This window comes from Hemicordylus capensis, chromosome 4 (genome assembly GCF_027244095.1).
Source record: "Hemicordylus capensis ecotype Gifberg chromosome 4, rHemCap1.1.pri, whole genome shotgun sequence".
NCBI classification, from domain to species: domain Eukaryota; kingdom Metazoa; phylum Chordata; class Lepidosauria; order Squamata; family Cordylidae; genus Hemicordylus; species Hemicordylus capensis.
Genome location: NC_069660.1, coordinates 15043636 through 15057045, shown reverse-complemented (window position 1 = coordinate 15057045; position 13410 = coordinate 15043636). Strand labels below are relative to the sequence as shown.

The following is a 13410-nucleotide window of genomic DNA, read 5'->3' as shown; positions in this document are numbered from 1 at the left end:
CACATTTGTGTGATGTAATGGCTAAGAGCTGGTGCTTGAACCATTGGGAGGAATCATAGCTCAGTGCCAGAACATGTGGTATGCATGCAGAGAGTCCCAGGTTCAATCTCTGACATCTCCAGGTTTTGGTTTTTTGTTTTTTAAAATCAAGTAATAGGTCACCTCCTGAGCCTTTGGAGAGCTGCTACATGTGATCAGCTCTCAAGGCCGGTTTGGACGATACCATCTCCACCCACGCAATTAGGAAGGAGACACACCAAAAGTGTTCCCGTCAGGACATCCTCTGCAGATATCTCGGTGGCCTCCTGGAATGACCCTTTATCACATGTAGGAACTGCTCATCTGAGTGACCGTTCTACATGTTCTTTAAACAAGTAATTGGAGTGCTTGTAAAGGGACCACTTCAATAAATGTCCCCCACAACCAACACACACACTAAAAGGACATGCCAGGAGGTCATCAGGATAGCTTCCATGGATGTCCCAATGGGTACACCTTGGTGCATCCCTTTTCAAAGTGCATGGGGAGGTACCGTATCATTCAAACCGACCTTTAGATCTCTGAATAGCAAAGCTGATTCTGAGCAGTTGTGTACAGGTCAGGAGCCTGTCCTATCTATAGGTAGGCCAAAATCCAGCCAGGGTTTAAGCACTTTTGCAATCCTATTGATTTCAGTAGGGGGAAGGATAATTAAGTAGGTACTTAATAACTCACCAACAGAAATCAATGGGATTTCAACATGCAACTTTGCATATAGTACATGAGCCAACTGGGGTGGTTGGTACCATCTGAGGGTACGAATACTCATTGTGATTTTTTACAAGGCCTATACTCCTAGGGATGGAAAATAGTTAATAGCATTGTAATTCTTTCAGTTTTCAGTGTGTTATCATGCTTTTGTTGTCCTGACCATTGGTCCTACAGGAGGCTTTACAGACAGGGCTTTTATTTCAAATCTACTCTGGATTGGTGTGTGCCAGTCCACATATTAGCTTGATTTACCTCAAAGTCCCTGCAGGCTATCAGGGACCAGGACAGACATGACTTTGTTTTTCCCTGAATGGAGGCTGCACATTCTGGCTTAGCCCAAAGTATGTCTGGCTTAAAAAAAAATCCTCTAGTTTCTGAGGCTGGGGGTGGCTGCGTGGGGCGGGACCAGGGCTTCTGTCATGCCCCGTAGTTTCTCTGTAACATGTGCCAGTAAACTGGCGTTTTTCAAAACTCAGTGAAAGGGAGTTTGACAGCGGTTTGGGGTATAGTTTGCTCTAAGTGATTTGCAATTGCAAGTGCTGAGGGCACAGAGGTGTTGTTGCAGATCGGTGATACTCTGTGGAGGGAGTCCAGAAGGGAAGTGGGAGGAAAAAATTCCTGAATTAAACACAAGCACAAACTGCAAAATGTGCGTCTTACTATGTTTTACATAGGCTTTACATATTCAGAATGGATGTAACCTGGGCCCTTTTTTGTCTGAGCTGATTCTATTTGGTCGGTGAGGGGGGCGGGAAACATGAGGTGATGAAGGCAGTCACTCACAAAGGCAAGGGTTAAGCGGCCAGCTGTTTGATCCAGCTTGGCTGTCAAACTAAAAAAAACCCACTCTCTTGCCTCTTCCTCTGTGGTGTGATTTGAGATTGGTTGGAGGAAAAACCCGGAGCAAGTAGGTGGGAATGCACAGGAAAAAGATCTGCCAGGGATTGCGGAGAGGAGCCAACAGCTATGTGGAATGCCAATTTAATCCCCCAAATTAAACTTCTTGTGAATCTGCTGCAAAGCAGCTTCGCTCTTCAGATACCCCGCAGCATGAAGGCAAGTGTGAATAACACCCAGCAGTCAAATTTGCAATGGTGTTCTGAAAGCTTTAAATAAGTTTTTAAAATCCAAAATTACTCTAACTCTTTATTAATGCTGTCAGATGAATGGAAATGACAATTGCACAAAGGTTCTCCAAAGATTACTCCATTCTTACCCTAAGCCTTATCCTAATCCTTTCCTGCAATTTTACCCTAATCATTTATGGATAGGGATAAAGAAGGAGTGATAACACACAGAAAGTGCAAGTGCAACCATGCTCGACCTTGCCAGAAATCACTATGAGTATTGATCCCCCAAGATGGTACCCATGGACACAATGTGTGGGCCTGGCTCATGAACTAATACGTCCTGTTTACACAAAGCAAAATTAAGATGTCATTGTCACACTCCCAAATTGTACTATGTAGTAATAACATCACTTCATCAGAACCTTTTTGAAACACTGTGAAGCAAATAATTGTTTGGATGGATGGATGCACGAACCATGGAATGGGTTCAGTTTGCAAGCAACTATATTGTTCTCTTCATCTCTGCCCTCAAAGGGATTCTGGCTGCCCATGGAATTTTCTGTTAGTTGCTTGTGTATATCTTTGAACACAGTAATTTGCAGATGATTCTGATTAGCTATTATTTGAAGCCTGTTGCCATTACTAGGGATGGGGTGTCTTTAACTGTGTGGCAAAGCATCCCTGAGGTGGAAACTATACCAAAGCCTTTAGGCCAGGGCTTCTCACAGTTGAGTCCCCAATTGCTGTTGTAGTACTACAACAATGTCCAACGGGATGATCATCCCCAGCCAACTCCCATCATCCCATTGGACATTGTGGCTGGGGATGATGGGACTTGTAGTCCAAGAGCTGAAGATCCACATTTGAGAATCCCGGTATTAGGCTGTGTTGCCATACTCTCTCCTTTGCAAATGGACAAGCTATGGCAATGATGAAGAAGCCTTGGGTTGGGAGATTCTCTAGTGCCTTGCAATAATTGCCCCCCCCCCCATTCCAGGGCACAGACTGAGCCAGACTGGTCTGCGTGGGCATAATGGAAGGATTATAGGGACCCTAACTCTGTTTGGATCATGAATGTTGCATGTAGGACATCTCAGGCTCTACCACTGGCCAAAACAACTCAGGTAGCAAAGTCTGAAAAATATTTCTCCATGACCTTTTGTCGAGTCGTTGCTAATAAGATATTGACTTCCTCTCTTGTTTCTGGTAGGTGTGAATACCAGCTCAGCTGCACAGAGCAGAGCTTTCTTCATCATGCATATGGGTTTGGAGAACACAGATTTAAGCAGCATGCCTGCCTGCATCAGCTCCTCTGAGTGTACTTTTTCATCCTCCATCTAAATCCCACTACACAGTATAAATTAACACTGTCATGTTCCTAGCCCCTATGACAGCAGAATTTTCACACCTCTCAAGAGAAGCAGACTACCAGAGAGTAACAAAATTGGAGCTGTCCTTTCTAACCTACAATGGATCAGGTTACTTCCAGCATTTCTGGAGAGAACTATGTGGCTGGATCTTTAGTTTCTTGGGGCACAGGAGTTTAACAAAAGCTCTCCTAAAGCTGTAGTGACAAAGTGGGTAAAGGACAGGGTTGATGGCAGAATTGACCCACAGGAGCCAGAAGGAGGTCTCATACCAGTACTCGGGGATGCAGTGGCCATGGCAAGCAGCTCGGATAATCATGAGAAGTGTGTACGGTGCCCAACAGAGGCCAAAAATGCCCACAATAACCGCTAGTGATTTGGCTACTTTCTTATCCCTACTGAGCCTAAAGCGCTGAGACATGTTTTGGGAGACCATCCGTTTCTCTAAAGAGAGAGTAGACATCGAGTGTTTAGAGCACTTTCTAATGGAAGGTTTTAGCTTGTTGCCAGGAGGTCCCAAGCTCTCTATGGTGGAGGCCTGTGAGTCTTTTATATTTGTATTCTCTTTGGTATGTTCCTCTTGAGCATCCCACTTCGGAACATCTAGGGTTTCTGCTGGATTTCTCTGCTCCCACTTACAGCATTTCAGGGAGAGCTTGGCTTCTGGGTTCATTTCTGTCTCTTCTATGAAGTTTTGGCTCTGCGTCTCATGAAGGACATCCAAGCGAACTTTGGTGCGTTTCCGGATGTTCAGGTAAATGCTCAAGTTGAAGAACGTCACGCTGATGAATGGAGTGAAGAATTCAATCGTGGAGGCAGTGATGAGAAAATACCAGTTGTAGAAAAATTCAGCATAGCATTCCCCCTCGGGTATGATGCTTCCACCTGATATGTATTCCCAGCTGATAATTGCAGGTCCATACAACAGGAAGGCTAAGACCCACACGGTCACTATCTTGAACACGGCTTGCTTGGTGTCCCCTTGCTGAGCTCTGTATGAGACCTGCAAAGGGGGGACAGGAGGGACTTTCATTAGACAGCACCACTCACCAGGAGAACCCCAGAGAAATAAACGCCAATGATAACATGATCACTACTGCCATCCTCATCACCGCAGCCCTCCTAGATCAGGTCCTCTTGCCACAACCTCAAGACTTTCTTGATTCCTCAACATGAGGGTTGCCAGGTCACTTGCATCTCAGATCCTGAGACTCAGTAGGGAGAGTGTGAGACCTAAGGGATGGGCCTCATCAGAAGTGGGTGGGGTCTGATGGACCCAGTCATGCCAATACCCCAATGATGCCTCTTTCATTGGGCAGCAGGAGGATGCAGCCCCTGCAGGAATCCCTAGCATCCACCAAGATCTTGTGGTGACCATAGCTTTGGAGGGAAACGTAGAGTTTGCTCCTTCTGTGGATGTTGCTCTAAGAGGAACCTGAGATCCAAGGGGACCTCAAACACCTCATCTGCACTCTTGACCCCTCTCCAGATCCTTCTTCATCCCCTGATAGGACCCCAAGAACTGTGACAGAACCAGGGCTGGGGCCCTGAACTGGGGTGGGGACCACTCACCTGACTGCCAGAGGCATCTTTTCCCATAGGCCTACTCAGAAAGAGAGTGAAGCAAGCCCAGACTTAGGCCTGGATTGGGATCTAGCTGAGTTCAGGAAGGAATGTGGCTTTCTGCTCTCTTTACAAGCTCCTCGGCCTCAGCCAGGCACTTGCTGGTGCAACAGCTTTATACCAAGAGCTTCTCTCATGCCTACTCTCAAGACACTGCCTTGGTTTTTCCTGCTTCTGTTTCTGCTTCCAGTCTCAGCTCTCTGTTTCTGTAATCCTGACCTCCAGTTCCAGCCTGCAACTCCATCTGTTCCTACATCCTATCATAGCTCCCCCTTCAGCCTCAATCTCCAAAGCAGACCGACTCTGCCTCCCTTGGGCTGTAGCTATGGACAAATCAGTTCAGTGGTTTACAAGCTAGCCCACTTGCGCCTCAGATGTTCATGCAGCCACCATCTTGAACTGGAGTAGATGACATCATCACACACTACGCCATTTGGGCATTGGTTAAGTGGTTCACAAGTTAGCCCACTTGCACCTCAAAAGTTTACACATTTGCCATCATAGATTGGGGTGGAGGACATCATCACAAACTATGTCGTTGAGGTGTCCCTACAACTGTACCTGATTTGGTTCATATTGGTCCAGGTGTTGTGAAGTTGAGGGGGGATACACATGGATGGACACACACAGGGACACACGGACACACACGCAGAATGCCGGGTGATCTCATAAGCCTACTGGAAAGTAGGCTAAAAATGGAGACTAACACTGGAAGAACAGAGAGGGGAGGGGTACAACACTTTTATCCATGACCCTAAAAAACCCCAGTGGTCACTATGAGACATTGCAGCTGAGAGCTGATGCTGCCAGGGTCCTAGCTCCAATAACTACAACTCCCATCATGCCCAGTCACAAAGGCCAGTAAGTAGGTATGATGTGACTTGTAGGCTGATATCTGCAGGAGGGTCCCTGCTCCAGCTGATCTACCTTTCCAGTGGGACATCCAGCAACTAGCTAAAACACTGATCCAGAAATAGATATTGGATGGAAACTAAGACATCTCAGTGGTATATTAATTGCTTTTATAAATCATGGTTGGTATCCCTTATTGCAGCACTTTTAGAACACGCAGGGATGGACCCAGTTTTTAAGAACAGGGGCTACTCTTTTGGTAGTCCTTCTCCCTACAGGCCAAAGGCAAAAGTAATATTTGCTTTTAATATTACAAGCACCTTATAGCAGTTGGGTTCAGAGCTTGCACAGTACTGAGCAAAGCCAGAATGAGGCTCATTTATAACACAGGTCAGCATATACAGAGCAACAGATCTCAGGAGGCTCTAGAAAGCAGAGAGAGGTCAAGCCTCTATGATGATTTGAGGCTCAGCTCCACTCAGCATCTAAATAGGCAAGCAGGCTGTTTGCCCCAAACAAGCAAGTATTTAAAGGAACCAACACACAGCACCCTGTCTTGGATGAGGCATTTCCAACCTCATTAGGTGGTCCCCAAGTGTGTTCTCTGCCAGAAGCATACAAGGGAGCCAGGCCGAGGCGTAGCTTGGGGATTGGGGCCTTCAGAGTGAGGGAGATAATGAAGAACATAGAAGCTCCCATATACTGAGTCAGACCATTGGTCCATCTAGCTCAGTATTGTCTTTACAGGCTGGTAGTGGCTTCTCCAAGGTTGCAGACAGGAATCTCTGTTGGTTCAATAAAAATCTTGTCCTATTAAAAAAAAAATCTTGTCCTCTCTTGGAGATGCCAAGGAGAGAACTTGGAACCTTCTACTCTTCCCAGAGGGGCTCCATCCACTAAGGATTGGATGGAACATCTTACAGTGCTCACACGTATAGTCTCCCATTTATATGCAACCAGGACCCTGCTTAGCTAAAGGGACCAGTCATGCTTGCTACCACAAGAGGAGCTGGGGGGACCTCAGGAGCTGGGGGCCCGGGTTCTTCGAACTCATCTGCTCAATTATTTCTACACCCCTGGAGCCAGGGGTCTTGGGTGTTTAGTTGGTAGCAGAAGAGGTATCAATCTGGAATCTTCACTTATCTAAGCCTCTGGTCAAGGGTAGTCAGATATTGCCCCTTTTCTCTGGGTAGCCTGCAGAAATGGGCCTTGGACTGGCTTGCGCGATCAGAGGTGTCCCTGAGGCAGACTCCTCTGCCATATCTGCAGGGATGCTTCAGCCTCAGAGTCACTGCCAAGGCATCTAGGAACTAGAATGTGATTATCATCATCCCTTCATGGTATTTCCTGGCCCATGTAGTGGGGCAAGACCAGTGCAGGGCCAAGGTATGACATACAGTTGGTCTGGCTGGCACTTGTCCAAGCTGAGTGCAATGGTGAGTCAAGGGGGAAAGTTCCAAACTTTCTCGGAGACATTACTCATGCTCTCAGTTGTATATCTCAGCTCTGACCTGCAAAGCTGGGTTGCTATCATCTGGACAAGCCTTTACTGCTTATATGGAATTCATCTCCACAAGATGTGGTGGTAGCCTCCAGTTAAGGCGGCTCAGTAAACAGATTTGTGAGCTTCATGGTGAGTAGATCTAATCACAGCTAGTACCCATACTGAGTACCAGTGAATAGTCTCATTTGGAGATGGCATGCCCCTAATTGCAGAATGCTTGAGGCAAGAAACTAGAGGTGGCTATCTTTGACATGCCCTGCTTGTGAGCTCAGCTGCATCTGGCTGGCTTCTGTTGAAGACAGACTCCGGCACTAGATGGACCTTTGATCCAGTTCATCAGCACAATTGTTATATAATGTCCTCGGAATACAAAGTGCTTTTTTATTAACTCAGCTGCAGGCAGATGAAACAGCAAAGCAGGTCTGCTGAGTGCCCAAGCCATTAGCCTGTCGTTTTCCTTATTAATATAATGTCATAGTTGGGGATCCATAGGTAGGTCACTGCAACTTGCCCAAAGCCACACAGAGGCCGGAATTCAGACTAGCACTGCATTTGCATGATCTTGTTGCACTAATGCAAGGATATTGGGCTTATCCGATGCACTATGTCAGGAGCTTGTATTCCTAGTTAGTGTGGTTGCGCAAGTATGTATGTAAGTATGTAGTACACCACTCTGGGCTCCTTGGAGGAAAAGCGGGATATAAATGTAAAGAAGAAGAAGAAGAAGAAGAAAATAACAGAAATAACAGAACAAAGGCTAGCAGACCAGAGAAGATACATAATAACAAATAAAGTATTCACAGGAGTTGAGCTGGAAGAACTGCAAAGAGCAACACAGGCTCAAGATATGGAAGAAGAATTACCACCAATTGAAGAAGTTGCTCAGGCGCAGGTGGAGGAGCTGTTGGAAATAGAGGATGCCACTGTTACTGAACTGTTTCAAAATCAAAACCAGGCAACCTCCCCTTTGCCTTCACTGCAAAAACCCAAATGCCGTTTAACAGAAAAACAACAAGAACTAAAGCAAAAAATAACTGAGCATATGAACCAAACAACCACCAGGGTTCGACTTCCAGCTCTAAAAACAGTTGCCAAAAAACAACTCACTCAGGCATTAAAAGATGTCAATGCTGCACTTGCAGAAATAACAACCAATAATTTGCAAGAAACAAACCAACTAATGTACAGTGCAGCAACAATAACAACACAAGAGCTCGGATATAAGATCAGTGGGTCTGTAAAAAAAGAAAGCAGTACATCACCTAAATGGAAGATTAGATTAGAAAATAAAATCTCCAGGCTTAGATCAGATGCTAGTAAACTGAAAGATATGAAAGACAAGAAGCTGAAGAATGAAAACACCAAACAGTATCTGATCCAAAAATACCACCTAGATTCAAGGAAAATTAGAGAAGTCCTGGAAATAATAAAGCAGCAAATAACAGCAGTGTCAAAGAAGATTAGCAGGTATGAAGCCAGAATTACACAACACAGGCAGAATCTCCAATTCCAGTCAAATCAGAGACGTTTCTACCAAAGCATAGAAGGAGAAACTGCAAGAAATGTAGAAACACCAAATAAAGAAGAAACAGTGCAATTCTGGGGGAAATTATGGGACAATCCAATCGATTATAATCAAAAAGCAGGCTGGATGAAAGAGGTCAAAAAATGTAACCAACAAATGCAAGATCTAATAATAACACCAGAATTAATAAGTGAAAGAGCAAAGAAAATTAAAAATTGGACTGCGCCAGGCAATGGTGAACTGCATCACTTTTGGCTTAAACACCTAACAAGCCTTCATAAACAACTATCAAAACAGTTCAATCACATTTTGCAAGGAGGTGATATTGAACAATGGCTAACAATTGGGAAAACTCATCTCATAGTGAAAGACCCAGCAAAAGGTGCAGTTCCAAGTAATTATAGACCGAAAACCTGCCTGCCAACCATGTTCAAATTATTAACTGGAATAATAGCAGATGAAGTAATGCAACACTTATTAACTAACAAACAGCTTCCAGTTGAACAGAAAGGAAATTGCCCGAACACCAGAGGCACAAAAGACCAGCTGCTGATTGACAAAATGATTTTAGAAAATTGCAAGAGAAGAAAAACCATTCTAAGTGTTGCATGGATTGACTACAAGAAAGCCTTCGATTCATTGCCTCACACATGGATACTAAAATGTTTAGAAACAACTGGTGTCAGCAAAAACATTCAGATATTTATTTTAAAAAGCAATGAGCATGTGGAGTACACAGTTAACAATCAATGGCAAGACACTTGGACAGGTTAGCATTAGAAGAGGCATTTTCCAAGGGGACTCACTATCCCCTCTGTTGTTTGTAATCGCCATGACCCCACTTTCACAAATACTAAACAAAACAGGCCTCGGATACCAAACATCTAAAACATCAAGTCAAATCAACCATCTGCTGTACATGGACGATCTGAAGTTGTATGGAAAGTCCCAGTCAGAAATCGAATCACTGCTAAACACTGTCCATATATTCAGTAGCGATATACCAATGGAGTTTGGACTAGACAAGTGTGCTGCATTAATAATGAACAGAGAAAAAATAAGAAAAACAGAAGGAATAGAACTGCCCAATGGAAGCAAGATCAAGAACCTGGAAGAGAAAGAACATTACAAATACTTGGGCATTCTCCAGGCTGATAACATCGCGCACACTGAAGTTAGAAGAAAAATTGGAAGTGAATACATCAGGAGAGTTAGAAAAATCCTCAAGTCCAAACTCAATGGCGGGAACACCATACAAGCCATAAACACCTGGGCTATACCTGTTATCAGATACACTGCAGGAATAATAGACTGGACCCAGGCAGAGCTAGAGACTCTGGATCGTAAGACCAGGAAAATCATGACCATCAATCATGCTCTGCACCCCCGCAGTGATGTCGATAGGCTATACCTCCCTCGGAGCTCAGGTGGAAGAGGAATGCTGCAAGTCCATCAAACAGTAGAGGAGGAGAAAAGAGGCCTTGAAGAATATATCAGGGACAGTGAAGAAGATGCACTTAAAATGGTCAATAACGTGAAACTATTCAACACCAATGAAAGAAAGCAGGCCTACAAGAAAGAACAAGTCAAGAACCAAGCAGAAAAATGGAGAAATAAGCCCCTGCATGGTCAATATTTGCACAATATAAGTGGAAAATCAGACATCACCAAGACCTGGCAATGGCTTAAGAATGGCAACTTGAAGAAAGAAACAGAGGGTTTAATACTGGCTGCACAAGAACAGGCACTAAGAACAAATGCAATAAGAGCAAAAGTTGAAAAATCCACAACAAACAGCAAGTGCCGCCTTTGTAAAGAAGCAGATGAAACCATGGGCCACCTAATCAGCTGTTGTAAAAAGATCACACAGACTGACTACAAACAAGGGCATGACAAGGTAGTAGGGATGATACACTGGAACATCTGCAAAAAATACAAGCTACCTGTAGCCAAAAATTGGTGGGACCATAAAATTGATAAAGTTGAAGAAAATGAAGATGTAAAAATATTATGGGACTTCCGACTACAAACAGACAAACATCTGCCACAGAATACACCAGATATCACTGTAGTCGAGAAGAAAGAAAAACAAGTCAAAATAATCGACATAGCAATACCAGGGGATAGCAAAATAGAAGAAAAAGAAATAGAAAAAAATCACCAAATACTAAGATCTACAAATTGAAATTGAAAGGCTGTGGCAGAAAAAGACCAAAATAATCCCAGTGGTCATTGGTGACCTGGGTGAAGTTCCAAAAAACCTTGAAGAGCACCTCAACACCATAGGGGCCACAGAAATCACCATCAGCCAATTACAAAAAACAGCTTTACTGGGAGCAGCCTATATTCTGCAACGATATCTATAACAATTGACAATAAAATTCAGCCATCCCAGGTCCTTGGGAAGGACTCGATGTCTGGATAAAACAAACCAGTCAATAACACCTGTCTGACTGTGTAAACAAGAAATAATAAGTCAATAACACCTGTCTGACTGTGTAAATAAGAAAGAAGGAGGAGGAGGAGGAGGAGAAATTCAAATGTATTTCCTCTTGTCCAAAAAGGTGCTGTACATCCTTCTGTGGAACCTTTCCCTTAGGGATCATTTGCTCAAGATTTGCTCAAACATCCCTGTGATAGCACAGTACGTGACTTTTATGCATGTATGTATGCAACTTTGTTGCACAAGCTTATTGTTAGGCTGGATGTCAGCAACTAAACATTTATAGGACAGGAGTTTTATAGAACAGGGATACAGAGGTTCCCACTGCAACACAACTGGGGTTTGCAAGCACTGTTCCCTCTAACAGGGATTTCCTGATGTTTTTCACTACAACTCCCAGCATCCCCAGCTGCAATGGTCTTTGGCTGGGGATTATGGGAGTAAGGAACCCCTCTATCTGGGAACCCCTGTTTGAGGGAACAGTGCTTGCAAACCCTTGCAAACCCCAGTTTGCGAGCATAAATTGTCCCCTTTGCTAAGCATGGTCTGCCCTGGTTTGCATTTGAATGGGAGATGTGTGTGATGTTTGGCAGCAGCTCCAGTCCTGACAATCAACTTTTGAAGCCCAAGGGCACTGGTGCTCTTTGGACCAGATTTCCAGGTCAAAACCCATTCCTCCACCATGGGTAGGGGGCCCTCCAAAATGTCTTTCTGTGGGGCTCTAGTGATGGCCACCGATGGCTTGTGCTGTGCTGCTGTCGGGCGACCGATTGCACGATCTGCAAAACTTGAGCAGCCTAGCAGTACTCCTAACCAGGTGTAGCAAGACCCCTGGGGGCCAGGGCACAAAATCTTGGCAGGCCCCCCCTATCGCCAGCACCCCCTGCATCTGGTGTCAGATGCAAGGGGCAGGGCAACCAACATCTCCCCGCTGCTGCTCCCACCTCCTGTTGACCGCCCCCACTGCTGCCGCTGTCTGCGCCCCGCCGCCGCTTCTTATCTTGGCCTCCGTGGCGGCGGCAGCAGTGGGCACTGTGGCTGTCAGGCCTCTCCAGTCAGCCTGAGCACCTCTCCGGCTGAACTGCAGGCCTGTGCAGTTTGACTATGGACGTCACATGCCCATGATGTCACGGGCATGCGACGTCCATAGTTGAACTGCGCAGGTATGCAGTTCAGGCGGAGAGGCGTGCAGACCTGCCGGAGAGGCCCGACAGCCACAGCGCCTGCCACTGCAGCCACAGCGGGTGGCCTGCCCATCTTGGCTCACCCCCCACCCCTCCTAGGCCAGGATAAGAAGGGGTCAGGGCAGAGGCGGGAGCCAGGCAGTCTGCTTGGGGGCCCCCTGACCCTCTGGGCCCAGGGACATAGGTACCTGCTTGTCCAAGGGACACTACGCCCATGCTGCTAACAGCCCAATCTTTTGTGTGTGAAGTGGGGGGGCACAGAGTGTGGGCTGAGGCAGCCCGCCTGCCCCCACAGTGGCTGGCCAAATTGCTCCCGGCTTCCCCATCCATGCAGCGCACACAGCTGCAAGAGCAAGAGAGTGTGCAGGCTGCTGCAAGTGTGAGCCGTGGAGGCCGAGTGCAGGCCACCTGCCTGCCTCCACAGTGGCTGGCCAAATAGCTCCCGGCTTCCCTGCCTTTGCAGCACGCCTGTGAGAGCGAGAGGGAATAGAGGCCAATTTCCCCTCAGCAAAGCAAAACTTTACAATGCCGCCTGTGCCCCAAGGAAGCTTCCTCCTCCTCGGTAGCGCAGCTGAGATTGCTGGGTTGCTGTCGAGCTCTCTCTTGCTTGAGCGTGGCGGAGGGAGGTGTTTCTATCTGTCTTCTATCACTGGAGGCCGCAAAGTGGGTGGGAGGCACCACAAGTCAGACAAGAAAAAGTAAGCCCCCCCCCACCCTCCGCTTGCTCGATAAAACTTCTGGATTTTGTTTTGTCTTGTTTTTGACAAATTGTGGAGCACTTGGAGACAGAAAGCACTTGTAAGAGCTTGGGTTGCAATTGCAAACTCTCTCTCTCTCTCTCTCTCTCTCTCTCTCTCTCTCTCTCTCTCTCTCTCGTAGGCAAAAGGGGAAGGGGAAGAGTTTCGTGTGTGGGGGTGTGGAGAATATGTCTGTCTCTGTATGTTTTGCTTTGCTTTATGTACAAGTGTCTGCTCTCCATGCTTGCAGAACTCCTGAACTCTGCAAACATTCTGAAAAAGCAAAAGCAGGAGGGAAGCTGGGAGAGGGAGAAAAATGCTTGCCTTCCAAGCACTCTGCTTTGCCAAGGGAAAG

General features: G+C 46.0%; 1 protein-coding gene across 2 annotated transcripts in view; it reads right to left on the bottom strand.

The window, feature by feature from the left end:
• Window positions 1–432: 432 nt before the first annotated feature.
• HRH3 (histamine receptor H3) overlaps window positions 433–13410 on the bottom strand; it is a 47371-nt gene continuing 34393 nt past the window's right edge. For both annotated transcript variants that reach the window (XM_053313293.1, XM_053313295.1), the window contains exon 3: window positions 433–4190. In XM_053313293.1, coding sequence (XP_053169268.1) covers window positions 3300–4190 — 891 coding nt within the window. In that variant the 3' untranslated portion in view covers window positions 433–3299. The remainder of the gene's footprint in view (window positions 4191–13410) is intronic.